This window comes from Pantherophis guttatus, chromosome 6 (assembly GCF_059756535.1).
Source record: "Pantherophis guttatus breed Tessera chromosome 6, ASM5975653v1, whole genome shotgun sequence".
NCBI lineage: Eukaryota > Metazoa > Chordata > Lepidosauria > Squamata > Colubridae > Pantherophis > Pantherophis guttatus.
Window position 1 is genome coordinate 102581356 of NC_142068.1, and position 26167 is coordinate 102607522.

Sequence of the window (26167 nt, forward strand, 5' to 3'; positions counted from 1 at the left end):
TCCTAATATTCCTTTTTACTTACTCTTTTCATGTACTCAAATTATGTTTATACTTTATACTTTTATATGAATTTTATGTGCATTTTTCTCCAATATGTTTATAGTATACAGTTATACAGTATGTGTATATTTTGTTCTCAGGCATCACATTGCAAAACTCTGAAAATCCTGAATGTTGACACACAAATCTGTTTCACTCTGCATAAATATTAGAGGCATTAGATCTGTCACCTAGGATTTTCTAAATTCATTCTCTTTCTAGTAAGTGCAGCTTTGGTTCCGTTTCAGGAATGAAATCGTACTTAGGAAACCCCAATGGATTTGCAAGCGAAGATGAGATAAATCAAAAGTAACAGGGTCAAAATTTCTGCAGCAGCCAACCTGAAGAGCTGAAAATGTGTTTACTATTACTGTGAAAGTATATTGATTAGTGCAAAGGAAAAAAGGCTGGTATAAACAAATTTAAAATTGTTCTTTAGCCGCTGAAGCCAATTTAACCACAGCTTCTAGCATTTTTATCCAAGCAGGCAATTCAAAAACTAATCATGTATCTCTGTTTCTTTTCTGGACCTAAACCGAGTTAACCTATTCATAAAATTCTAGTGCAACCCCTGGATTCTAACAGAATAACAGAACAGCTGTCTATTCAAGCTCTTTAGGTGCGTTCAGTAGATTTCTTTAGAAAAATTACCATCGTGGCATTCTTATAAGCCTTATATTCTGCAATGACCGTATTTTTCGGAGTGTAAAATGCACCATGGTTTTTGGGGAGGAAAATAAGAAAAAAGCTGATTGGCAGGTGGATCGGCCTCCAGGAATAGCCCCAATCAACTGTTCCTAGAGGTGAATTTTAGCAACAGGTTCCTTGGTTGTGAACTCTGTGCCTTGCTTTTTTTTTTTTTTTTTGCTTTTTTTCCCTGCCTCTGAGACTTCTGAAACTCTGTTTCAGAAAAAAAAATTCTGCCTCTGAAACAGCTTCAGAAAAAAAGCCTTTCAAGCTCTGTTTGGGGGCTTCTTTTCTGATGCTTTTTTCAGCCTCTGAAACCTCCGTTTGAGAAGTTGGGCGGGGCTACATTCGGAGTATAAGACGCACCCAGATTTTCACCCACTTTTTTGGGGGGGAAAGGTGCGTCTTATACTCCGAAAAATATGGTACCTCTGGTTGGGTCTAATGAGCTACTAAGGCTACTTTTTCAATTAGCTCAAAAATGTCTCAAGAAAATGTCTTCTCCGGGGGCGGGGGGGGGGAACAGTAATTCAGTAGGTATTTGGCTTAACATTCGACATTTATTGACTCCCAGCTTCATGAAGTAGCATCATCAATGCAGTGAACATGAATTTGGGCAGACTCTGGGAGACACTGAAGGACTGGAGGGCCTGGCATGCTGTGGGATTGTGATGGGTCAGATACAACTCAACAGCAACAACACATAAAATATTTCAGATAATTTAGTATGAAAACGTTATCTCTTGCTTCAGTTATCTCGCTTCAGTCAGAGGCATCCCACCAGAAAGCTAGCTAGGTCACCGATAGGGAAGACTGAGTGTAGATAGTTCTAGATTCTCTCTAGAAGTAAGAGAGCTTTCACTCATCACTCCATTCGATTAATTGAAATACTTTACATGGACAGTTCTTATTTGCTGCTTTCACCTGTCTTAACTTCCACTCACTCCCATCATGTTACTTTCAAAGTCGACAACATTATGCAACGTGCAGAAAAGGAATTTAAAAAAAACATTAAAGAAATTAAGCAGGAAATAAGAAGAAGGCAATACTGACACCAATCTCTTCTTGAAAACCTCCAGTGATGGATTGCCCACAACTTCTGGAGGAAACTTCTGTTCCACTGATCAATTGTCTTCACTGTCAGGAATTTTCTCCTGAATTCCAAGTTGCTTCTCTCCTTGATTAGTTTCCATCCATGGCTGCTTGTCCTGCCTTCTGGTGCTTTGGAGAATAGGTTGACCGCCCTTTTCTTTGTGGCAGCCCCTCAAATATTGGAACACTGCTATCGTGTCCCCCTAGTCCTTCTTTTCACTAGACTACCCAATTCCTGCAACCATTCTTTATATATTTTATCATTTCTGTGATTTGATTGTTATTCATTTAATCTAAATAAATAAAAGAATCTCAGTATAATTGCTTCATAGTATTCATTCACTAATATATTTGAGAGCATCCATTATTTTTTGCAGCCCTTCTGTTTCCAAACATTTACTTGGCCAGCCTTGTAAACCAGACACTGATCTAAAGCAGATTTGAGTCCCCAAGATGTTGCTGAAAATACAAACCCTTGCAGCCAGATTCAGCACATTGCCAGTAGAGGAGGATTCTGGGATATGTAGTTTAACAGCATCCAGAAGACAAACAGCAAATTCCCTACCCTTCAGCCAGGAGGATGTTCATTGGTTGGGAAAAATAAGTTCCAAAACCTTTTGGGTGCAGACTTATTCCGCTTGTGCAGTGATCTCTGGCTCCTGGCCATTAGCTCTCACCAGCAGTGACAATGCCTGTTTATTTAACACAGAAGAGAACAGGAAGAGACTCTGGGCCTGCTAAGCGGCAGGGTGCTTTCGTTACGCTACAGCTCCCTGTGCTGGATATTTAGCAACCCAGTCAGAATCGCCAAGGGCTAAAATGGTCATAATCCTCTCAAGCAAGACTAGCGATGGACGAATCCTTCCTGGCAGGTTTATCTAGCAAAGGTGGGATCAGGGGAAGGAAGAGGGAAACAGCGACATGATAGCTGTTTCAGCAACTTAGAAAAAAAATGAGACTCAGAGGCTGTTGGCTAGCTTAACGGAAAGAAAGTGTAGTTCTAGATGACAGGGCTTTCTTTTGCCAAGAAAAGAAGGGATAAAAACACTTCAGAATGTCTTTGCAGGAAAGAAGAGAAACTAAAGAATTTGATATTTCCTTGATGTTTGAGACTCTGAAATGTGAAGCTAACTTCACAGAAATAAACTGTGGTCCAAGATCAATGTATGGATTTGGGCACAACAACATGGCTCTAAAGATCAGGATTTTGAGCAGGCTTGGATGTTAACACGGGAATCGTGGGCAGCAGTCGCATTCCCTGAGTGAGGGTCTTCCAGAGATGTGACAGTGTCAGGGTTCCAAGTAACACCCCCAACAATAAAAGATTCTGAGGCTTGAGATTCCTCAAAGTTCCATTTTATTAGAGATGTCATATTGGCACATCTGGGAAAACCCAAATCTGAAAGGATTTCCCCACCCAAAGGAAAATTCAAGTCCCTGCCCAGCACCCACATGTCCATCACGTGGCCCAATCATCCACCCTCCCATCTGACTCCAGGTGCCAGGGCAAGGTGTCCTTGACTCTCTGAGAAAGGAATGGTATTTTGACTATATATCTCCCATACTCCATACAATCCCCCTCCCATTTTCCCACAGAGGACATGTGGCAGGCCTGAAGGGCCAACATAAAAGATGGTGTCCAGGCCTGACAGACAGTTCTGATCCTGTATTTGCAATCCATTGAATCAGGGTCTTCCATTTGTGCTCCATTACTTTGCTGCTGTTGTATTTACACTTCTTTTCATTTCTCCATATCATTGTTGTAATTCACCTAGAAAGCCCCATGGCAAGATAGGCAATGAATAAAATTTAACAGATAAATAATGAATTTGCCCTACTGCAAAGCAACACCCAGGGCAAACATCACAAAAACGTTGTGGTCCTGCAAAAGAGGCTTGAACATCTAGAGCCGTGATGGCGAATCTATGGCATGCGTACCCGAAGTGGCGCGTGGAGTCATGTTGCCTGGCACACGCAGCGTTGCCCATTCCTCTTCCAGGTTTCTGGCGCGCATGCGTGCGCGACGATCACCTTTCCTTTTTGCGTGTGGCAATGCTGGAACCTGGAAGAGCTGGTCTTCCATTTTCCCGCATGAGCATGCACGCCGGCCAGCTGAGGGCCGCGCGCGCATGGGTGCCAGAAACCCAGAAGGCTAGCCGGCCAGTGCGCATGTGTGCACCGGAAACCAGGAGTCCATTTTCGGGCATGCGCATGAGCCCTGGGCAGCTCCTCTTCCGGGCTGCGGCCCAGACGAGCGCATGCAAAGCACGCACGGACACATGCTCCCTTTTCGGCACTTGGTGCCAAAAAGGTTCCCCATCACTGAACTAGAGTGAGATTGATCCTTTCTCTATATGTTGTCTAGAAGGCAAACCAGAATGAAATGTGCTCTTTTCCATCTTAGTATGAGAGGCCAAGCCAGACCTTAGTTTTTGACTTGTGTAATCAAACCATTGAAATGTTGTTCAATAAGTCATAATTAAAAAAAGCCTCAGGTTTATGTGATGTGTGAATGCGATCTCTAGGCCCAATGTACTGAAACTAAGCTTTATTCGTAAAAATAATAAAGGTGGGAAACAAATGAATGATAGATAATGAACGAATGGATGGATGGATGAATATAATGTGGTTATGCTTGGGGAGGGGTATTGAAGCCCCCTTGATCCATTATATGGATTATTTTTCTTTTATGTTTTTTCCCCACTCAGTTTTGTCCTTCTTGCCACCTTGAATCTTCGTGTTTGTTTTTTGTGGTTTTCTGCAAACCACCCCAAATTGCCAGAGATTGAGCAAGCCTATGAAATTACCTAATAGCAACAACAATCACAGCAATCATAATGATTCATACTTGCATGGGTGTTTGGTACATTGTGTTACTCAAGCCACCCTGTTTGGCTAATCCAAGTTCCTGTGTATTGTGTGATCCCTCCGGACTGGGTTAATTCATTGCAAGGTTAAACATGTTGCATGCACATAATCATTTACAGTATAAGAAAGAAGTATTTAATTTTTTTATCAGATGGCGGACTTGCTGTCTTTTTCTCGTAGTATAGTTGAATAAGGCTAAGGAATAAAAGTGATTTTTGTTTGTTTCCTCTAAAAAGGCTAATGAGCAGATTATGCAGCAATAAATGTTATTTTCATGGCAATGGGATAATTGCCATTGGCGCATGCAAGCCAAACGCGGTGAATTTATTGTTTTCTATTGTCTGATTGTTGGAATGGTGAAGCGTCAAACCGGATGATACAATGGACGGTGTTTCTTTTAAAGCCTTTCTGATGGATTTTCTGAGGCTTTTAAATTTCTCTTTACTTACGTTAATCTCTTTAAGCACCTGCTGGCTACATTAAAAACAAAGCTGAGTCTGTTTTTGACAAGGTCTCAAGTCACTTGGTCTTTTGTTTTGATTTTAGCTATTTTACTAGTTCCATCGATGATTTTTTTCACGTTCAGTTTCCACTGAGAAGTAACAGCTAAGTAAAAACAGACAATTCTCCCTCCGTCCCTCCCTCTCTCTGCATGCAGCTAAAGAAACATGTAGAATCAAATATTTCCCCTCAACCGGAATATTCAGTGTTCACATATATATTTTTAATGATCACTTGGACCAATTTGCAAAGTCTGACAAGGTAGGCTGAGAGTTCTTCTTTTGATCACTTCAGCAAAGAATCTATTTGAAATCTCTTAAACTGAGGATTTCTAACTTGCCCCTTGTGTATTCATTATGCATTTCAACACGTAGCTACAAATACTATTTGGCAAAACTTCTTCTTCCCAATGTAGATGCTCATTGGTTACTAAGAATAGATATGGGGGTGGGTGGGTGTCTAAGGCTCAGTTAAAAAGAGACAATCTGTATTCTGGTTGTTTGGGCTTGGTTCTTTGCTTGCAGATAGTTCATTACCTGACAAAGTAACAGCATCAGTGCAACCAAGGCAACCAAGCTCAGAAAGCACCAAGGACCCCTCATTTCAACCCTGAGCTACGTACAAGTCTATCCCCCTTCTATTGGAAGCCACAGTACTGTTCCTTAGGAAGTAAAACTGTTAAACAATGGGGGGGGGGAGAACCTGATTTTTTTTTAAAGGAAAGAAGAGTGAAGCTCACTTTAAATTAAATTGCATCTGCCTCTTAAAGTCCATTCACCCAGTCAGTTCGGAGAGATATTTATGGGAACAATTTCTTCATTGTAAAAATGGAAATAATTTGGTGTTGATAGCAGGACTATTAGATCTGGAGTGGAAAGACCAGAAAGCCGCTAAATGGCAGCAAAGCGATCCAAAACTGGCTTTGCTACCATTTCTTGAACATCTGGATGCTTTCCACCCAGATCTGGTAACCTTAGTTCATTAGATAACTTGTCCGCTTTCATCTGGCCTCTGACATTAGATGGTTCCTGAACAAATTGTCATGCTCTGATCCAGTGGTGGGTTCCTCCCGGTCCGGTTCGGCCGAGCCGGTAGCGGTGACAATATGATGTCACCGAACTGGTTCTCCCCCCCCCCCGCCGCCCTCCCACCCCCCACCCACCCACGTTATTCTTACCTTTTATTTGGTCCCACCCCCAATTTATTGCTGCCTCCTGAGTCTAGCCAGCTGATGACTAGAGGGAAAAAAACTGTTTAAACTCTTGCCGCGGGGCTTCAAAGGGCCGTCCTACAGCTGATCAGTGTTAAAAGCAAACAAATGAGTCGGGTCGTAAGTGCGAGGACTGGTCGTAAGTGCGAGGACCTTCCAGAAATGACTCTGACCAGCTAGCCACGCCCACCTAGTCACATGACCTCCAAGCCACACCCACAAAATAAGCCACACCCTCAGAACCAGTAGTAAAAAAAATTAGAACCCACCCCTGCTCTGATCCCAATACATACCCTAAGAGGCCTAGTCAGGTTTGTACCTACACCAGCAATTTCTGGCCTCTTCTACCCTTCAATCTAAGCACCTGTATATCAAGTGTTAAAGAATATTTTCAGATTTGACAAGAAGATAGAAATCCATTGTAAATGATCATAAAATCCATGCATCATTTACCAATTAGTAGAACAGGTTGCTTTTTCAAAAGTAGATTAATTACATGAGACCTGGATCTGATTATAAATATCTGGAGTAATCCAATTTCTTTTGATTTCTCAAAATTGGTCTCTTGGCAATTTCCCCGCTCCTGATATTGCCAAAGTTTCTGAAAAATATGCACATTTCTGAATTGGGGAAGAGAGTTTAACATGACTTTAATATCTTTATCATTAAGAGATTTCCCCATACATTTTCTTGTAGAATTATAGGCTGATAGGGCCGGAAGGGACCTTCTACTCCAACCCTCTGCCCAAAGCAGCAGTGTGGATACTATCCTGGACAAATGGTTCTCCACTCTTTTCCTGAAAATGTTGAATGATGGAAAATTAAGATTAGAGTTATAGGTGACAGAATAACAGAGACCTTGGAAGGGACCGTGGATGTCATCTAGTCCAACTCCCTGCATGGTCAGGACACCATATCCCATTTCAGAAAAATGGTTGTCCAATCTCTTCTTCTGGAGGCAACGTCTGTTCCACTGATTAATTGTTCTCACTTCAGGAAGTTTCTCTTTAATTCCAGGTTGCTTCTCTCCTTGATTAGTTTCCATCTATTGCTTCTTGTCCTACTTTGGAGAATAATTCGACCCCCTCTTCTTTGTGGCAACCCCTCAGATATTGGAACACTGTTATCGTGTCACCCCTAGTCCTTCTTTTCACTAGATTAAACACAACAAGTTCCTGCAACCTATTCTTCATATATTTTAGCTTCCAGGCCCCTAATCATCTTTGTTGCTCTTCTCTGCACTCTTTCCAGAGTTTCAACATGTTTTTTTATATTGTGGCGACCAAAACTGAATGCAGTATTCCAAAAATGGCCTTACCAAGGCCTTTTTTTTTTGTGTGTGTGTTAATTTATATGCCGCCCTTCTCCGGAGACTCAGGGCGGCTTACAATGCGTTAAGCAATAAAGCAATAAATTATAAAGTGGTACTAACTGATGCCACTAGCTCACAAGACCAAATCATATCATATGGTAAGACTTTAACCAAGAAAGTCATTGAGGTAGATGCCTTTAGTTAATAATGTGGAAATTGTTGATTTAAGGGAACAATAAAAACAGATTTGTGTCTGTGTGTGTACAGATAAATTTTGTCTTCCTGCAGCATTCTACATGTTTTCTGGAGCTGAGAAGGACTAGGAAGCTGAAGAAAATGAAGCCCCATTTACTTCCCTTTGCGACAAGCAGATCATGTTGCTTTGTGAAGCAGCTTCCAGAGGGAGCTTTGAAAATTAAATATACCTCTCACCATGAGGCCCCGGGAACAAATGCTCCAACAAATCACAGCTTTAAATGTTATCAGGATAGTAAAAACAGAATGTTATTCACTTCTGTCTCGGGTTTTCCTAAGGCAGAATCCCTAAAGTTGCTTCATTAGTTCTCAGAAGGGTACAGAATATCTCATGTTAACCTCCCTTGAAATCCCCTGCACAGCTTGATCTAACAAATTGGAACATAATAAAAACTTTGGTTCTTTTACTAACAATCCCACATTTGTCAATGTTCACCAAGGAACCCTTTTCTTTGATGGATTTTAACTGTCCAGGAAAACACAGCGTTGTGTCCTGATTGCACAATACAATCAATATGATTTCACCCTGTACTTCAGTCTAAATAAAATGTTGGTTTCGGATAAGCTCTTAATTATATTGTTGTTCATTCAGCACACATGCATTGTGGCTTTTAAATGTCTTTTCAAATGGCACTGTTAAAGTTGTCGAGCTTGACAACTGCTCAGTCTAAAGAAAGTCAGAAAGTTTCAGGCTTAGGCATCTTCAGAAATTGCACGGTGGAAGTTGGTGGCTTCTCAGTGGTGAGGAAAAGACTATTCTTCTTTTTGTGCCATATCCGTCATCGGACGTTGGCGATCATGTTGGCAATCCTATTTTTATCAACAGTCACATGACTGTTTTGTCCAAACCAGTCCCTTAGGTTTTGAAGCCATGATGTTCTTCTTCTGCCTGGACCTCGTTTGCCTTCAACCTTTCCCTGGAGGATTAAATGAAGGATGCCGTATATTTCTGGGTGTCGCATCACATGTCCAAAGTATTCTAACTTTCACTTTTTAATGGCTTTGATGATTTCCCCTTGGCTTTCCCAGGCAGCTTATCATCACTTATAATAAAATCATTTGTGATTTTATTAACCCATCTTATACGTAACAGCTGTCTATAAATCCACATTTCAAATGCTTCTAGTTTCTTCAAGTGGTTTTCTGCCAGAGACCAACTCTCTACTCTGTAGACCAGGATAGAGCAGATGTAACATCTGACAAGCCTGATTGGTAGTGCTTGTGTGGCAGCCAAGCTTCATTTCTTTCATCCATAAAATTGTCTTCAATGGGCATAGCTACAGCGCTCAGCAGACCAGGGCAGCAGTTTCAAGCCAATCTTATTCTCATATGGAAAGGGCAACATACAGTAGGTTGATGTAGGTAGGTAGTGCATTTAATATATAGTTCAGGTCTATCCTTTACTGCTACAAACGCCTCTTCTTGTAACCTTGGTCCAGAAAAAGAGATGAACCCTAAAGATCCAACCTAGAACTAAGGAGACTTTTCAGCCCTTTGCCTGAAATGGTCTAGGCGGGTCTCCTGCTCATGCAGGAAGTTGCACCAGATGGTCTCCAAAGTCCCTTCCAACTCTGTTATTCTGTTATCTATAACCTTAACGGCACTGGGAAAAGTGATTTGCAACTATTTTTCACACTCAACAACTTGTTACAGCATCAAAATTCGGACAGAATTCTGTCTTGCTTAGGAACAGAAATTTGGGGTTCAGTTGTGATCATAAGTCAAGGACTCCCCGGACTAGCAGAACTCTCTCTGAGATGCTGAGATTTACTATCAAAATAAGAGCAATGTTGCACAATCCAATTTAACAAATACAGAAGTATCAGAGGGCATAGTACCACCTCCCATTTAATTATCCCCAAATGGTGTAGGGATGAAATAGAGTAGGATTATAATAAAAGGAATGTCCTAAATAAAGTATATGTATCAACAAGTAGGGCCCTTCTTTGCCTGTTCAACTATTTGGAAAATGTAGAGTCAACTTACCCAAGTGACATTGTGTGTTGCTGAAGGCGAGAAGACATGACCGGATTAGGGGCTGACTCTAGGAGGGGCTGAGGGAGGAGTCCCACCTGCCCACAAGAGCCCACAAGTCTAACCCATCTTGCGTCATTCCGTTGACTCTTTTCCACCACCAATTTCCTTTGACTGTTACTACTTACAGATTCTTATTGAGGGCTAGCATGGAATAAATTTGTACTCATAAACCTGACACTGACTGAGTGAAATGTCATGCAACAAAGGCTAGTTCCCAGGGGGCTCTCTGAGCTCGGTTGTTTTCTTGCAGATGTTTCATGACCCAAACCAGGTAACATCATCAGTGCATCATCAGTGCAGTGGTAACCCCATAGTTCACCTCTAAGCTACAAATATTCTCCTTTGTTGGCTATCCGTTCTGGGCTGCAAACATCCAATTGACTGCTAGATGGAAGCAAAACCTTAACCTTTTCTGTAACTGGAATTTGCAGAATTTTCGGCAACTGAAGTAGATATTAACAGATTAACTGAGTTGAAAGGGACCTTACAGGTCATCCAGTCCAACCCCCCGCTCAAGCAGGAGACAAATGGCAGTCCAATCTTTTCTTGAAAATTTTCCAGCCTGGATTCATTCAGAACGTTCACAGTCTCACTGGTTAAGAAGAATTGTGGGCTTTGCAAGCCTGGGGAGAGGACCAGTTCAAATACAATAGACTAACTATTTTCACGTGCCTTTAATTTCCATTTTTATACAGTTTTCCATAAAGCAATTTATAGTTGGCTATGAACATACTGAGCTGGAATTGGGTTTGGGCTAACTTAATGCGATGATAATAATAAACTTGTTGGAATAAGTGGGGCAAGACAGTCATAATTAATTAAGTATTTTATGTTCTATTATGATAATATACACACAGAGAGAGTGTGAGTGTAGGAACTGTTGAAGGAACTGTTTTTGAAGGAACTGTTTTTTTAAAATCAGTTCATGATATTTTACTAATGTTTTCCCTTCTCTTTCTTTTCTCCTTTGTTTCCATGCTTTCCTTGGTACAGCTCACCATTTAGGAATTGAATTCATGGGTAAGTTTCTCTTTTCTTTTTACATTTTGTATATGAGATTTGTTTCTTGCACCAAGCAAACCATTTTCCCCGGGAGAGCTCAAATGACTGGGACGGGGGGGGGAGATACCTGGGAATCCCCCCTAATTATGCAGCCAGAACAATGGCTGTGTGATAGGATGCCTTAAGTGAAAATGACCGACCCCAAACCACACAGCTTAGTTGTCAGCTGGTGTTTCTCAATCCTTTAAATACAAGCATACATTGGTCGTAATTTTTAAGATTGTTTATGTTTTATTTCATTGGTTTTTTTTTATCCCCGGATTGAAGCTAAAATGGTGCAGTGTTGAAAGAGAGGGAGGGTGAGAAAGAAACTCAAGATTTCTCTTTGATTCTCTTTGGTTTCCCTTTAGGCTTTCAAGATGCTGTTATTATATCTTCTATTGGTAGAGTTCCAGTGGGTCTGGCGGGGTTTGTTTCTTGACCTGGTCTATCTGGAAAGGCTCGTCTCAGTCTGGAAACTCTGACCAATTTTCTCTCTCCCTTTCTTATACCTATGAGAATCAAAGCAGGGCAAATGTCAATCTTTTTCTCACCCCTTCCTCTCTTTCAGAGCTAAGTTAATGTTTACATAGCTGCTCTTGCATTCCTTCTTCAAGATTGTAGATTGGATTGGATTGGATTGGATTGGATTGGATTGGATTGGATTGGATTGGATTGGATGGGGTGGGGTGGCATGGAGTGGGGTGGGGTGGGGCGGGGCGGGGCGGGGCAGGGCTGGACTAGTTGGACTGGTTTGAGAGATGTATTTTAGACAGGTTTGCTGTTGTTGCTGCTGCTGCGTGGTCAGATTTCCATTTTCTTTATTCATCTTGTAATGATTTTTTATTTTTATTTTTATTTTTACTCTACTTACCTTGTAAACTGCCCAGGGTTGTTTGAGAGTTGTGTGACACAAGGAAGGAAGGAAGGAAGGAAGGAAGGAAGGAAGGAAGGAAGGAAGGAAGGAAGGAAGGAAGGAAAGAAAGAAAGAGAAATTCTTCAAGGTCACCTCCATAGTTCTTGGCAAAGGCATTTTAAGAAGAATGTGGAGAACTCAAAGTGCTGCATATCAGACAGAAACATCAACTGTGTCCTCCAGAGGTCTAGTTGGGATGGGGATTTTTTTGAAGCAGGGCTACATGGTCAGAGAATATAGGGCTTCTTTTTGTCATTGATTCAGCCACACACAAAAAACGGAAGCAAAAATTAGAAAACAGTTGAACAAAAGTCTCCTTCTCTTTGCAACAGAAGTCAAAGGACGTAACCCAGAAACATGATTTCTCTTATTTGAAAGTTGTCCCTCAAAGTCTCTAGTATCTTCACCATCTGCAGTGCACACAGATGGTGTTGTAGACACAAGCTGCTAGTGGTAGTGGTGAGGAACAGACACCTAGACTGCTAACGTTATTTGTAGGACTTGGTGTTACTGGTAACACCCAGAAGAATGCTTTGTTCTTGCATTCTACAGAAGGATATTTTTTTAAAAGAAAACAGCATATTTTCCTACCGAAACTTTGGAAACAAAGATGTTAAGGCAAGCAACTCATTAGCGAGTTATTCACTTTGAGAGTGATTCATTCAAATCACTCCGTCAAAACCAGGTCAGCAAATGATAGATCATTTTCGTATTGCATCCAGTTTAGGTCATATGGGAAAGATATTCAGACTCTAGAAAGTGTGCAGAGAAGAGCAGCAAAGATGAATAGGAAGTTTATTTATTTATTTATTTATTTATTTATTTATTTATTTATTTATTTATTTATTTATTTATTTATTATTCGAATTTCTATACCGCCCTTCTCCTTTCGGACTCAGGGCGGTGAACAGCCAAAATAAAAACATTTATACATAAATACGATTAAAAATAGATTTAAAATAATTAAATTTGGCCCATAGTTTAAAATTTATCAATTTAAAATCCATATCAAAATTTGAAACCAACCATAAAATCATAAAATCAAGAGAGACCGGCTAACTGAAAGAGATGAGTTTTTAGGGCCCGACGAAATTGGTTCGAGTTATATGCCGCCCTTCTCCGGAGACTCAGGGCGGCTTACAATGCGTTAAGCAATAGCCTTCATACTTTTGTATATACCTGCTTAGTAGGGCTTTCGCCCCCACCCCCCAAAGCGGTGTTCTTTTTTATACAAAGTCAGCTTATTTCCCCCACAAACCGGGTCTTCATTTTACCTACCTCGAAAGGAGGGAAGGCTGAGTCAACCTTGAGCCTGGTGAGATTTGAACTTGCAGTAATTGCAGGCAACTGGTGCTACTTAACAGCACTTTAGTCTGCTGTGCCACCAAGGCGCAGGTTGGAGGCTAAACCGCATTGTGAATGATTGCAGGAAGTGGGCACGTCTAGTCTGATGAAAAGAAGGACTGGGGATGACATGATAGCAGTCTTCCAATATTTGAGGGGCTGCCACAGAAAAGAAGGGGTCAAACTATTCTCCAAACCTCCTGTATCAAGACAAGAAGCAACGGATGTAAACTAATCAAGGAGAGAAGCAACCTAGAACGAAGCAGAAATTTGCTAATAGTTAGAATAATCAGTGGAACAGCTTCCCTCCAGAAGCTGTGGGTGCTCCATCACTGGAAGTTTTTAAGAAGAGATTGGACAGGCATTTATCTGAAATGGTATAGGATCTCCTGTTAGGCAGGGGGATGGACTAGAAGATCTCCAAGGTCCCTTCCAACTCTGTTATTCTGTTCTGTGCTTTACTAATCATCATAGCTTCAGCAGCTTCTCTGGGACTTTCATGATGTGTACACATGTGGAGAAGCCAGTGGTGAAATCTGAACCCATTTACTACCGGTTCGCTGGCTCCGCATGTGCTCTGCGCATGTGCATGTGGCGTGTGCACCACCCACCAAATGCAAGGTGCATGCGTGCAGTGCACGCCAAGAGGAGGCATAGGGTAAGTAGAACAGCGCACCAGGGGCGGGGTGTGATCAGCCGTGGTGCGTGATTTTTTTTTTTACTTTTAAAAGCATTTTCTTTACAGCTATTCAGCCGAATAGGTTATAAAAAAATGCTTTTAAAGGTAAAAAAAGAGGCTCTGACGATCAGGCAGCTCAGCTGGGATCGTCAGAGCCTCTTTTTAAAAACCTTTTAAAAGCATTTTTTTAAAAGAAGTGGCAAGCCGGCAACCGGGCGATTGGGTGGGCATGGGCAGGGGGGGCAGGGATTTTCTCTGAACCACCCGCCACCATCGCTACCGGATCGGCCGATCTGGTCCGAACCGGGAACATTTCACCCCTTGGAGAAGCCATTGGTTTCAAAGTATCTGGTTCAACACATCAGTTTCAGTGGATTTCCTGAGCACTAAGGCAGATGTTTGCATGAGGCTACAAAGCAGAATAGGATGGGATGGGATACTTTTCTCTACACTGAATTCCATTTTGTTAGATAGGGCCTCGTGTTCAAGATCCATCTGGATCCTGAGCCTATCATCTAGGTCAGGGGTGTCAAACTGGCGGTGTCATGGCGGTGTTACGTGACTTTCCCCCCCTTCGCTAAACCAGGCAGGGGCAGCATGTGACGCATTTGGCCCATGGGCCGCAAGTTTGACAGCCCTGATCTAGGGCGTTGGCTATTCCTGCCAGTTTAGTATCATCTGCAAATTTGATGAGTTCCCCTTCTATTCCCTCCTCTAAATCGTTTATACTCGGTGTCAATATAAGAACAAGCTAAGGCACTAAGCAATCAAGTCCTTGTTTAGGAATACTGATCAATTCACAGGACAGAGCAGCAATATTTTCTCCAATCAGGAGGTTGATCTGAGATTGTTAACAGAGAAACCACAGCAACAGAACAGGAGTCTTCAACACTGCTTGTGCCAGAAAAAAAAAGAAAAATTGGTTGCAGTGTGAATTACTGGCGTGGGGAAATCTAATCAGCATGAAAAGAAATAGCAATGAACTTTAAAACAGGTTGTCAGTGCAAGGCTTTGGAAAGAGCGTGCTAAATGAAATGGATTCTGAAATAGTTTCTCCAGCAAAGGAAAAGGAAGTGTACATCTGGAAGGAGGGAGGGAAAAGCCATTTGGTTCACACATGCAATAAACAGCACTGGGCTGAATTGAGCAAGTCAAGAGCTGAAAATGAATGGATGGACTCTAAAAAACCAATACCAAAAATATACCAGAGATTGTGTTTTGTTGAAGGGAGGGGGGAGGGAGGGAGGGAGGGAGGAGAATCGGTGCAGAAATGGTCTTCTCCTGATCAGCAGAATCTTAAATAGGGTCTGAGCTGAGATCAGTCCATGGCTTCTCTGAAAGATGAAGACTTCATGGGTTCTTCTATTCATGAAGAGTCATGACAAGAAAGACAGTAGTTGTAAGGTCCTGCCTCTACTCCCCAAATCAAGAAAGTATGGACTCTTGAAATAGCAGCATTTCAAAAGGAACCTTTTATTGAAAGGAAGTGATTGCAAGACAAAAGCAAAGCAGGCTCTAAAGTCCTCTTAGGCAATTCCGTTAGGATAAAGGAGTTAGAAACCACTCCACTCAGTCCGATGTTGAATGAGCCAATCCATAGGTGTGAAGGTGTTGTGAAGACGGTCACCCTGGGAAGCAGATAAGGGACTGTTCAAAAGTGCTTCTCTCAGGAGGCTTCAGAACTGAGACCAAACAGATGGCCCTACCCCCTTACACATTCCCCAAAGGTAAAACAAAGCACAGGGCAGATAGGTGTCAGAGCTGGGGTTATAAATTAAGGAATTACCGCAGGGGTGAAATGTAAAATTTGTTACTACCGGTTCTGTGGGCGTGGCTTGGTGGTGGTGGGGGTAATGTGACTGGGTGGGTGTGGCCAACTTTTTTTTTTTAAACTTTTCAAAGCATTTTTTCTACTGCTTTGAAAAGCCTCTGACAATCAGGCAACTCAGTTGGGATCGTCAGAGACTTTTCAAAGCATTTTTTAACCACCTCTTCGGCCAAGAGGTTGCAGAAAAAAATGCTTTGAAAAGCCTCTGACGATCCCAGCTGAGCCGTACGATCATCAGAGGCTTTTTTTTTTACTTTTAAAAGCATTTTTTGTTGGAAGAGGTTGTAGAAAAAATGCTTTTAAAAGTAAAAAAAAAAGCCTCTGATGATTGTGCAGCTCAGTTGGGCATGGGGAGGGGGCAGGGATTTTTGCTACCAGTTCTCCGAACCACCCACCACCATCGCTACCGGATCGGGTGATCCAGTTCAAACCGGGAGCATTTCACCCCTGAATTATTGGATATGAAGGAAACAGGTAGAGGGTAATATTCACTTATTACCATCCTCCTGTTTCCAGGCTCCCCTCGCCACAGAAATGGCAGTATATATATCTCTCTCCCTCCCTCCCTCCCTCTTTCTCTCCCTTCTCTCTAACTCATCTGTTATCTATCTATCTATCTATCTATCTATCTATCTATCTATCTATCTATCTATCTATCTATCTTGCAAAATATATTATTTATTCTGGACTGCAGAAAAAATAATTGTAACCAGTTTGCCTTCCATTGAGGATCTGTATACTGGAGGAACCACAAATACGGCTGAGAAAATATCTACAGACCCCTCACATCCTGGACATAGATTATTTCAACTGCTCACCTCAGGACGACGATATAGAGCATTGCATGCCAAAACAACTAGACAATTTTTCCTCCTATGCCATCACTCTACTGAACACCTAATTCCCTCAGAACTGTCTTAGCCCTAAGAAATTTACCCATATACTAGGCTGTATTGCTATTATGATCTTTCTCATCTTCTCATTCCTCATCTTTTCAATCATCTTCTCATCTTTCCTACTTCTATTGATATCTTGCGATTGATCATTTGTTGTTTGTATCCTATGATCAATGATCGTAGCTATGATTTATGACCTATCCCTTTGCTGTTTGCATGTACAATGAGAGCTTCTGCACTGGAGACAAATTCCTTGTGTATCCAATCACACTTGGCCCATAAAGAATTCTATTCTATTCTATTCTATTCTATTCTATTCTATTCTATTCTATTCTATTCTATTCTATTCTATTCTATTCTATTCTATACCAGTCCAGTCCAGTCCAGTTCAGTCCTGTCCTCTCATAACCTATCCTATCCTATCCTATCCTATCCTATCCTATCCTATCCTATCCTATCCTATCCTATCCTATCCTATCCTAATGCAATAATAAATGGAAGGCAAGTTTGTGAGACCGAAATGTCTTTTAAAGAGAAAAATTTAGGTATGAGTAAAATAACTTTACGCATATGTAAAATGGCAAATGCATTTTATCCATGCATTTAACATTTATGCTGGTCTATGGCTGTAATAAAAATTTGATCTGACGTGTGAAATGCAAACGTGTTTTGCCCATTGCAAAACTGAAATCTACTACAGCAAAAAAACAATCTGACACCCAGCTTGATAGATGTCCTACCCTTTCTGGCTTTTTTTTTTTTTTTACTGAAGACAGGCCAACTTTTTTTTTGAAATAATGTTGCTTATCCTGTTGGATTGCAGAGAACAATAGCTGTGCATTTGCAACTCATGTGTTCCCACCATTCCTCCCTTTTCTGTTCTACTCATGTTGCCAATCATACAGCATGTATTGGAAAGCTAAACACAACTCAAAAAATCAATAGTAGGATAGGATTAGGATTGGGTAGGGTAGGGTAGGGTAGGGTAGGGTAGGGTAGGGTGGGACAGAATAGAGCAGAGTAGAGCAGAGCAGAGCAGAGTAAAGTAGTAGGAGGAGTAGAGTAGTGGAATTGGAAGGACCTTACAGGTCCTCCTAGTCCAACTCCCTGCTCAAGCAGGAGATCCTATACCATTCTGGCTGTCCAATCTCTTCTTCATTGAGTGATGAAGCACCACAATTTCCAGAGAGAAGCCGTTCCACCTAATTAATCATTTTCACTGTCAGGAATTTTTTCCTCAGTTCTAGGTTGGAGCTCTCTTTGATAAGTTTCAATTTGTCTGTTGGCTGAGGAAACCATTCTTTCTCGTCTTCTGTTCCTCTCACTCTCTTCCTCTGTCATTCTTGCCATTTTTTTAAAAAATAATGAATTTAGCTTTATCCTGATTCAGTACTAATGGCTCCCTCTAATGCCCAGACACAGAACAAAATTGAAAGTATCACTGACTCCCTTTTTGTACCAGTAAATTACTTCATTCGTTTAATCTGAAATAAAGTCTTTCCTATACTTGCTCCTAACAAAAGTGTCTTAATAAGCTAATGATAGTTGTAAATATAAAATGATCAGTTTCATAATAAGTTTGGTTGAACCCTGCAGTTCCAGTGCAAATGCTAGTTTACTGTCCAAATAGACCATTACATATATGCCAAAAATGTGACGGGACCCACTTTTAGTCAATCATCTGTGATATAATTTGAAAGCAAGATTGAGTTCTTTTGCCTCAAAACCTGTAATTTTGGAGATATATTGCACAGAATAATTTCAGACGCAGTTTGAGAAACAGAGGAGTAAAGAGTGGAGAAGAATGTTACTTAATACTATGCATATAACAACATATAATAAAGCAAACCAGATGCCTTCACAAATCCATTTTGTGGGGAAAAGCTAAAATAATTACAACAAAAATGTTTTAAGTCACCCAGAGTTACATTGCATGAGATGTGTGGCAAACAAATTTGATAGATGGATGATGATGATAGATATAGATAGATAGATAGATAGATAGATAGATAGATAGATAGATAGATAGATAGATAGATAGGCAGGCAGGCAGGCAGGCAGACAGGCAGACAGGCAGATGATGGATGGATGGATGGATGGATGGATGGACGGACGGACAATGAACCGACAGACAGATGATGGATGGATGGACAATGAACAGACAGACAAACAGACAGAAGAGGATGGATGGATGGATGGATGGATGGATGGATGGATGGATGGATAGATAGATAGATAGATAGATAGATAGATAGGCAGGCAGGCAGGCAGGCAGGCAGACGAGGGAGGGAGGGAGGAATGATGGACAAACACACAGGCAGACAGATAGATGATGGATGGATGGATGGATGGATGGATGGATGGATGGATGGATGGATGATGGATGGGCCGACATACAGACAGACAGAGTAGAAGCTCCTTTAGAAGCAGAAGCTGCAGACTTTTTCTCCCAGTCCCTGATGTGACTATGCAAATTCATCTTTCTTTAACCTTTCTGAACTGAGGTTGGCTGGAACATTTTACTAATGGTTTAATTACAATTATTATTCAGAAAGGGAAACCTCCTAAATCCTTAATCAAATCTGTGTTGACAGCATAAGAGCATGACAAATGTTCCAGGTAAAATGAAAAGCATAAAGTAGGCCAAGATTAATTCTCGTGGATGGTGTGTATGGGCAAGTGTCTCTATCAGCAAATCAGCATCTGGCATTCTTATTGTGTCATGATTACGGCAATCATACTTCGGATACTGTATCAAAAGCGCCCAAGGGAAGAAGGCTGGATGGGGGTTTTTTGAGGCAGGGATTCATTTTCACTCAGTTCTCTAATATTAATAGTGATATTTGAAGGCCGTTGCAAACTTCTCAAGGAAGCAATGCTACCCTAAGGGCATCTGTTTCCCAGTAATGAGATTATTATCCCTCTCAGTTCTCGTTCGCTTGTGCGTCTTTAAGTCAGCGTTGGCTATGTGTGTGCTTTGGGAGGAGGGTGTTCACATTCCTGTTGTCGCTAATGGCCTTATTGGCCTTATGATATTTGAAGGTGAATTTCAATTCCACTCCACTTTCTTCAGGCTTTCTCCATTTGACCTCTCCATTAGCCTCATCTTGCCACCTGCTCTTGACTGCAAGTCAGACATGGGGATATTAGCAACACGCTTCAAGGTCCCCACTGCACTCTGCAAGGTTTCTATGGTGACCTTGAATTTTGTCCCCCATGGTGACGGTAAAGCTTTGGTTTCACAAAAGCAAAGAGTCAGTTCCGTGGGTGATTCTGTGAAAGCCTTCAAAACAGCAAGTGCTCCTTTGTCAAGAAAACTTAAGGTTTACTTCTACATTCCTGATTTGGTTCAGTTTCTTGACTAACATTTTTCTCTGAAGGGATCACTTATGAAATAGAGGTTTGCACTAGAAAATCATGAATATTTTGTATGATTTTGGGAGGGGGGCTTGTTTGAGTCATTAATAGAATAGAACAGAATTCTTTATGGGCCAAGTGTGATTGGACACCCAAGGAATTTGTCTCCGGTGCAGAAGCTCTCAATGTACATGCAAACAGCAAAGGGATAGATCATAAATCATAGCTATGATCATTGATCATAAGATACAAAGAACAAGTGATAAATCATAAGATACCAATAGGAGTAGGAAAGATGAGAAGATGAGAAAAGATGAGGAATGAGAAGATGGGAAAGTTGGTAGTAGCCATACAGCCTACTACATGGGTAAATATCTTAGGGCTAAGAATTCTGAGGGAATTAGGTGTTCAGCAGAGTGATGGCATGGGGGAAAAATTGTCTTTGTGCCTAGTTGTTTTGGCATGCAATGCTCTATAGCAGTGATGGCTAACCTTTTTGCCATCGCATGCCAGGAGCGGGGGGGCGGGTGTCGCGTGCGCACGTGCCTACACCCATAATTCTATGCGCCCTGCCCCCACGCATGCACACACAACCCCCCATGCTCCCCCCACTCCTGGCACGCAATGGCACGGTAGGCCTGTTTTTTGCTCTTCCCAGTCTCCAGACCCTTTCTAGGAGTCTGGGGAGGGCAAAAACAGCCTTCCCCACCCCCCTGGAGGCCCTCCGGAGGCTGAAAATGGCCCATTTGCCAACTTCCAGTGGGACAGGAAGGCCCATTTTTTGCTCTTCCCAGCCTCCAAAGCCTTTCTAGGAGCCTAGGGAGGGCGAAAACAGCCTTCCTCACCTCCCCCAGAGGCCCTCCAGAGGCCAAAAATGGCCCATTTGCCAACTTCCGTTTTCCCCCTCCCCTGGGGACAGCAAAAAACTGAACTTCCGGTCTTACTGGAAGTTGGCAAATGGGCCGTTTATATTGATATTGACTGTTTTCCAGTATGATTTGATTGCTTATTTGTACCCTATAACTATCATTACATGTTGTACCTATGATTTTTGATGAATGTATCTTGTCTTTTTATGTACACTGAGAGCGTATGCACCAAGACAAATTCCTTGTGTGTCTAATCACACTTGGCCAATAAAGAATTCTATTCTATTCTATTCTATTCTATTCTATTCTATTCTATTCTATTCTATTCTATTCTATTCTATTCTATTCTATTCTATTCTAACCATGCCTGCCTGATGTTCAAATCTTGCGAATTTGTTAATCCTTTGGTTCTACATAGGGATACTTTCAAAAGAAAAATAACAATTTACATCTGGAAAAAACAAACCTTTGGAAGATAATTAAATTTACCCTTGGCAAATTGGAAAGAATTTTATCTACCAAGCATTTTCTGCTAATTTACCTAATCTCACATTTCTTAACTATTGTCCATTAGCCATATGTTAATGATCCTTTGATTTCTTTTTTCTGAATTTTGCCATTCAGTTCTATAAAGCAAAATGTCTATCCAAATGCCTATTTGGTGGGGTGGGGGTGGGGTTGTACATAATATACAGATATGATTATATAGTTGTGTTGATCCCTAGTTAGGACATAGAAGAATAGGATTGGAAGGGACCTTGGAGGTCTTCTAGTCTAACTTCCAAGAGTCTAGTTTAATGTCTAGTTTAATGAAAAGAAGGAGTAGGAGTGATATGTTAGTCTTCCAATATTTGAGGGGCTGCCCCAAAGAAGAGGGGGGTCAACCTATTTTCCAAAGCACCAGAAGGCAGGACAAGAAGCAATGGGGGGAAGCTTGTTAAAGAGAGATCCAACCCAGTAGTCGTATTTACTTACCTTTGCTACCGGTTTGCAAATGTGAGCACGTGGTCCACCTCTGCGCATGCACAGAGCATCCATGATGACGTCTGGGCAGGTGGACGGAGCCTCCCGCCTCCACCACTACCAGTTCACCTGAACTGGGTAGAACTGGTAGAATTCCACCATTGATCCAACTAAGGAGACGTTTCCTAACAATGAAAGCAGTCAATCAGTGGAATAGCTTGCCTTCAGAAGTTCTTGGTGTTGCAACACTGGAGGTTTTTAAGAAGCTTGTTAAAGAGAGATCCAGGATGTGTGAGGTCCACACATCTTAAAGTTGCTGAGCTTCAGACCTCTGATCTAAAGTTAGAGCGTCCCATATATTCTTGCCTTTTGAGAAAAGGTGGGATATAAATATGAATGTGTATGCAACATGCAATAGTTATCTGCAAGCCTTCTATTGGCTTCCCGTTCACTTGCACTTCCGTAAAATATATGCATGTTGTTTCTGATATAATTCATCTCTAAACCATCGGATGAAATGACTAGGAGGTGTAGCTGAAGAACAAATCAGCTGAAACTTATTGCAACAGACACGGGCAGATTTTGAAGCGTTGCTCCTTTGCAACTGGAATGGAGTTGTTGTTGCTGCCATTGTAGATGATATAATACTTGAAAAAGTGGGGCTGAAATACCAGTTAAAGTGTCTCGTTCATGAAATATGAATGCCCGGAAAATGAATACACAAATGTTAAGCTAGTTAATCAGCTTTAGAGAAACCAAAGAACATTTTAGCTATGATAGGATGCGACTCTTCAGGATATTAATGAAGAAATAACAAAAGCACCATTGCCGGTGTATCATGCATTTATTTATCCATTACTTTTGTTCAGCCAAGACAGAATGAAAGGCACGTGGGCTTACTTAGGCAATCCAAATGTAAGTATACTCTTAGCACAATTTCCATTATTTATTGAATTTGCATCTTACCTTTCTGCCGAGTAGTAAATCAAGGCTACACAATAACTCCACCAGAAACATTGAACAGAGGCAGAGCAGAGATTTTTTAACCTCCATTTCCATCTATCTATCTATCTATCTATCTATCTATCTATCTATCTATCTATCATCTATCTATCTGTAAAGTCCAGCCTCTCCTCCTTATTCAAGAAAGTAAAGACTCTTGAAACTTGGTATTTCAAAAGGAACCTTTTATTGAAAAGAGGTGATAGTAGGACAGAATCAAAGCAGGCTCTGAGGTCCCTCAGGCCATACAAATAGGATAAAGGAAATTAGGAACCCCTCCCAACAGTCCAATGTGGATTCAGCCAATCAGCAGGTGTGAAGATGTTATTGTACTGGCTACCCTGAGTAAGAGATAAGAGGACTTTCTCAGGGCCATCTTCTGGTGCTGCAGTCCACATGGCCCACCCTCCCCCTTACATTCCCCAAGAGGTGAGAAAGTGCCAGGCAGCTACAGCGCCTGGCAATCATTATAAATCAGGTGAAAGGTTATACAAGAAGGCAAGGCAGGATATAGGATACATAGAAAGGAAAATAGAAAGTAAATGTATCAAAAACCAAATCCCCCCTTCCTCTGAAGAACGGCAGATACACAGATCTGACACTATCTATCTATCTATCTATCTATCTATCTATCTATCTACCTACCTACCTACCTACCTACCTACCTACCTACCTATCATTTATCTGTCTGTCTATCTCTTATTTCTTAACCCACCCACTTCTCTTGGATGTTTGCTTAAATGTAACTGCACATGAATTCTTTCTTTTTTAAAATATAATTTTATTTATATTTTTTTTCTTTGACATACATAAGTGCTTAGTGGACAGTGTATTGTCTGGGTCAATTTACTTTATACACAATACTAATAACAATAATAATAATACTATTTAGGTATACATGGTAATAATCTTTCAACTTCTAACATTTACGTATGCATAGTAATTATAATATTTTATGTAGCAGTATACATAACATTTTCTCAATTTCTAATTTCAACCTCTATTTTTTAACCCTTAATGAAGCAAATCCCATATTAAGAAGTATACTGTATCTATCCATCATCTCTTTCCCTTTTTAGTATTTCAACTCTTATTGACCTTTTGACAAATCTCCCATGTTCCGTCCTTGGGATCTTGTATCCGCTTACATCACTCATATTTAGTCTAAGTATTTTATCTGTCTCTACATCTACCTGTACATGAATCTTAAGCACTCAGTGTAACAAAAAATGGTTCCCCTCCCTTCTATCATAATTACAAAATGGATTTTAAAAATAAATATTAAAAACTGAAACCATTTCCCCCCCCCAAATTCCTCCCCATCGGAAAAGTAAACGGTCCTAACACATGCAGACTATTTTGGCTTCTGGGGATTTTGATTTAAATCACAGCACATCAGAATCTGTCCCTTCTCTGAGAATTTCACTTTGTTCAGATTTCTTGGACTGAGTTTTTCAATAAAGTCAGTAAGAGGGAGGCTGGACACTGTGACAATCAACTGAGAAAACATTGTAGACACACCAAGCCAAACTTCTCTGAAGGTTCAGCAAAATGCAGAGACAGGAAGAAATGGATTGCTTTTTGCAAAGCATTGTGCAATGCAGCTGATTCAGCTGGAACATCACCTAATGCTTTTTAACTGGAAGGGCGTTTTTAAATCCTTTTTGAGGGGGCTGGAATTGGATTGATGTAGGGTGAAATCATGAAAGGCCTGTAGATTCTGGAGAAGGATTGCAACCTTTGAATTCTTCAGGAGCTCAAGTTGTCGCTCCTGAGTCTATGAAGTTGCTCACCCTACTTACTTAGTACTTAGTAGTACTTTCTACCAGTGGTGGGATTCAATTTTTTTAACAACCGGTTCTGTGGCCGTGGCTTAGTTGGGGGTGTGGCTTGGTGGTCATGTGACTGGGTGGGTGTGGCTAGCTGGTCATGTGACCGAGTAGGCGTGGCTATGTGCATGGGACTACCCAGAGGGCTGAAAAAAGTCATTTCTGACTGGTCCTCGCACTTATGACCATCCTCACATTTATGCCCGTTGCAGCATTCTTAACAACCGTGTCAGTCATTTCACCACTACTTCTCTTCACCACGGTGACAAGATAGGGCGCAAAACGTAAAATGTGAGGACAGTTGTAAATTCAAGGACTGGTCAAAAGTGCGAGGACCAGTCAAAAATAACTTTTTCAGCCTTCTGACTAATCCATATGCACATAGGGACTATTCAGAGGGCTGAAAAAAGTCATTTCTGACAGGTCTTCGCACTTTTGACCGGTCCTCGCACTTATGATCTTCCTCACATTTATGCCCGTTGCAGCATTCTTGACAACTGTGTCAGTCATTTCACCACTACTTCTCTTCACCACGGTGACAAGATAGGGCGCAAAACGTAAAATGTGAGGACAGTCATAAGTTCCAAGTCTGGTCAAAAGTGCGAGGACCAGTCAAAAATAATTTTTTCAGCCCTCTGAGTAGTCCATATGCACAAAAGGACTACCCAGAGGGCTGAAAAAAGTGATTTCTGACAGGTCCTCGCACTTTTGACCGGTCCTCACCCTTATGACTGGTCAGCATTTATGCCCATTGTAGCATTCTTAACAACCGTGTCACTCATTTCACAACTGCTTCTCTTCATCATGGTGACAAGATAGGGTGAAAAACGTAAAATGTGAGGACACTCATAAGTTCGAGGACTGGTCAAAAGTGCGAGGACCAGTCAAAAATAACTTTTTCAGCCCTCTGAGTAGTCCATATGCACAAAAGGATACAGCAATAGAGAGGGATGAAGGAAGGGAAGGGAAATTAGAGTAGGAGTGAGGGTAAGAGAGGGAGGAAGAGAGGAGGAGAAGGAGAAAGGAAGAGGAAATAGGGAGGAGAAGAAGAGGGGGGAAGAGAAAGTAAGAAGGAAAGAAAAAAGAGAGGTGGTAGGTTTGAGGAGAAAGATTGCTGTACAGTAAAAAAGATGAAAGGGAAAAAAGCCAACCCCAAACAAATATAAAGATATTAAGATAAAGAATGAATTGTTAAACTTTAAAGAATAAAAGAGAACAAATATGAATAAATAGCAATAATTAGAAACCCACATACAAACATACAATGTATTTTCTTTGAACAGAGTATTTGGCCGGTTCACAAATTTAAACAGTGTTAAGTCATTTCAATTAAATTTACAATTTCTATATTTTCTTTTTGCCATATTTATTCCTTATCTATTTTTTTAAAAAACCAATATTACCCTTCATCCTCATCTCTAATCTTAATCAAATTCAATTT

The 26167-nt window shown here is 41.1% G+C and overlaps 1 protein-coding gene across 1 annotated transcript in view; it reads left to right on the plus strand.

Annotated features, from left to right (window-relative positions):
* The window catches only part of NRG3 (neuregulin 3), a 567176-nt gene that overhangs the window by 479995 nt on the left and 61014 nt on the right, over positions 1–26167 (plus strand). Inside the window, exon 4 of the mRNA XM_034434743.2 lies at positions 10996–11022. Within this exon, the coding sequence (XP_034290634.1) occupies positions 10996–11022 (27 nt within the window). The remainder of the gene's footprint in view (positions 1–10995; positions 11023–26167) is intronic.